Genomic DNA, 3,149 nt, shown 5'->3' on the forward strand with positions numbered 1-3,149 from the left:
ATTTATTTCAAATAATTATTTCCAAAACATTTAAAAATTTAAAAGAATAATAAAATAAACAAAAAGTCAAATTAAGCAAAATATTATTTAAGATATTATAATCTTAAATAAATAATTATATTATATATAATATTATATAATAATATAATATTATTCATTTATAAAATAATAGATTTAGATAAATTATATTTTTAATATAAGAAAAGTAATATTTAAGTATTACATATATACAACTTATTTTCAATAAATATATCACATAAAAAAATACTATTACATAAATACATATTATGATGTGTAATTATACTGGATTGAATTTTATTATTTAGTTTTGAATTATTTAATACTTTCTAATAATATAAATAAATCAATATCATGATACTATTACACATTACTATTATAAAAAAAATAATAAATAAATAAATAATTTTTTATTATTATTATTATATTATAATATTTATTATATGTTTTTAAAATAATATCTTACTTAATTTTAATTATAGATAAACAAAATAAAATTTTCATTTACTTACCAGTAGCAGCAGCAGCTTCACTACCTTCTTCATTTACTTCAATAAATGCTTTTTGTATAACTTTATTAATTTGTATATTTTCGTCACTAATTCCAGAAAAATTAGCATGTGAAGTAAATGCATCAATTAATCCCATCTATACAGAATAAAAATTAAAAGATTAAAACAAATTAAAACAAATATTTATTTTTATATAAATTACTGTGCTATTATTTAGAAATATTTATTTTTATATATTATTTGCATATCATACCTTCTTTAAAACACTATTAAGATGTATTTCACTTTCTACTTTGAATTTTGGTAAATATAATTGTATTTCTTGTTCATATCCTTGATTTAGAATATCAGATAATCTTATGTTTTGTAATTTTTTTTCAACTTCAGATAAACCATCAATTTCATTTGGAAGAATTATGATCATATTTAATTCATCGCCCTAAAGAACTTCTTTGTATAATTTTGTTTACATTTTTTTTTATTATAATAGATAATTATAATAAAAAATTATAAAATAAAAATTTTTTTCTATATATTTTCTATATATTACTGATTTTCTTAAATTTACCTTGTAAGGTATTACAATAAATTTAGCATTTAAATTAGCAAGTTCACCATATTTATATTTTCCTTGTTTATACATGGTAGGAACATTTTTTATTGTATCCTTATTAACATGAAATGGCATATCCTTAGTATAATCAGGATTGAATTTATTCTTCCATTGGCCTTTAAAATAAACTGCATTAACAAGTACTAATGTTGTCATTTCATTCAGATCACCTATTTAAAAAACATATTAATCAAACATATAAATCATTATAATTGAAATTAAAAATTATATTTTGAAATGTCATATTATACATTCAATTTTTCAAAACAAAAAATTTATAATACTTTTTTTATATTTTAATAAAATTATTTACAAACCAGCAGTTATAAGATCCTTAATGAGATTATTTGTATTTTGTTCAACCCATGTATTAATAATATTTGCTGCTTCCATGGACTTGGCAAAGTTTATTATTTGAGTAGCAGAACGGAAGTAATCTTTTGTCAAATCTTTAAAAATTGGTTTGACACCAAAATTTTCACCTACGAAAACTTTATTTGCAAGAAGCAGTTTATTTTCTTTAACATCCTATATTAAAATATGTATAAAGAATAATATAAATAAAATGATAATAAATAATGATAAAAATAAAAAATGATAATAAATAAGAATAAGCAAATTAAATATTACTAACATTAAGATTATCGATAAGTGTTTGATAACCAGACTTGGCAAGACTGTCTGAAGATGGAAGATGAAGTACATTTCTAAACTGGTTTTCTGTTTCTCCTTGAGCTCCATAAGCAGTCATAGCAAGAACAATATCTGCACTTAGAGGAGACATTATAAGATTGCCAGAATGTTCTTTTATTACAGCCTGAAAAAAATTTCATTCTTTCATCTATAGTTTATTAATAACTAACAATTTTTATAAGAATTAAAATTTTTAATTTGAATATTAATTTTGTAAAATATATTATTTACACAGTACAACATTTTTTTTACCTGAAATAGTGAAGAAGAGAATTGATTTGTGCTCTCTAAAACAGCACTTAATGCTTTATTTTCTGCTTTTGCCATTATTACTAGAGTAAAACTTAATAACCAAAAACTTCTTATCACTAGAAAAATTTATTAAAAAATTATTATTAAAAATTTTATTTATTTACAATTTAATTTATTTATTTTGAAATTATAACTTTTTTATTAGAAAGCAAATATTTAAATATAATAATAAACATTATATAAAATATTATATTATAAATTTATTATTAAGTTTTTTATTGCTATAAATAATTTTTAATATTTTTAAAATTTAATATAAAAATTTAATATAAAAATTTGAAATTTAAAAATTTATTATTNTATTTAATTGATACTTGATATATTTATATATTAATACATTTTAATACATTTTTATATTATATGATATCATAGAGAATCACTTTAAATTTTATTTTTAATATTATGTAATCATTATTCAATATCAAATATTTGGTAATGCAATATTATTATATTAAGAATTTTAAAATATAAAAAATTACATAAAGTATAGTGCTATATATATGTATATATAATTAATATACAAACAATATATATGTTTCATAAATATTCCAATATTTATTATGTATGATTTCAAGTTCAAAATTTAAAATAAAATTCACTATTTAAGAAGTTAACTTGATAAAAAAATATCAATTACATAATATGATTAATGAAAACCAAAATGAAAGTTTCTTAATAATGTCATTCTTAAAAAAAATATAATATAACAAAAATATAATAAAACAATCACAAATATAAAATTAAAATAATATTCAAATTGTTTATATAAATATATGAATAATTTTAATAATAAATTTATTGTATATTTTCAATGAAAAAAATATAAAATCATTTAATTATTACTAATTATATTAATTTGTAAATTTATCGTATTATTTTATGTTTATTATTTAATAGATTTTCTATGTAAATTATAAATATTTATTTTTTTTTAATTTTATATTAATACTCTACATTATTATATACTACAAAATTATATTATATAATAAATAATATCTTTA

General features: G+C 16.7%; 1 protein-coding gene across 4 annotated transcripts in view; it reads right to left on the reverse strand.

Moving 5' to 3' along the window:
* LOC102679887 (antitrypsin-like) overlaps positions 1-3,149 on the reverse strand; it is a 6,169-nt gene that overhangs the window by 2,572 nt on the left and 448 nt on the right. For all 4 annotated transcript variants that reach the window (XM_006623572.2, XM_006623569.2, XM_031514159.1 and 1 more), the window contains exons 2-7: positions 2,089-2,204; positions 1,778-1,960; positions 1,461-1,671; positions 1,099-1,313; positions 784-969; positions 531-666 (exon numbers count right to left, since the gene is read on the reverse strand). In XM_006623572.2, coding sequence (XP_006623635.2) covers positions 531-666; positions 784-969; positions 1,099-1,313; positions 1,461-1,671; positions 1,778-1,960; positions 2,089-2,204 — 1,047 coding nt within the window. The remainder of the gene's footprint in view (positions 1-530; positions 667-783; positions 970-1,098; positions 1,314-1,460; positions 1,672-1,777; positions 1,961-2,088; positions 2,205-3,149) is intronic.

The sequence above is a fragment of the Apis dorsata genome, unplaced genomic scaffold, assembly GCF_000469605.1.
Source record: "Apis dorsata unplaced genomic scaffold, Apis dorsata 1.3 scaffold_917, whole genome shotgun sequence".
Lineage (NCBI taxonomy): Eukaryota > Metazoa > Arthropoda > Insecta > Hymenoptera > Apidae > Apis > Apis dorsata.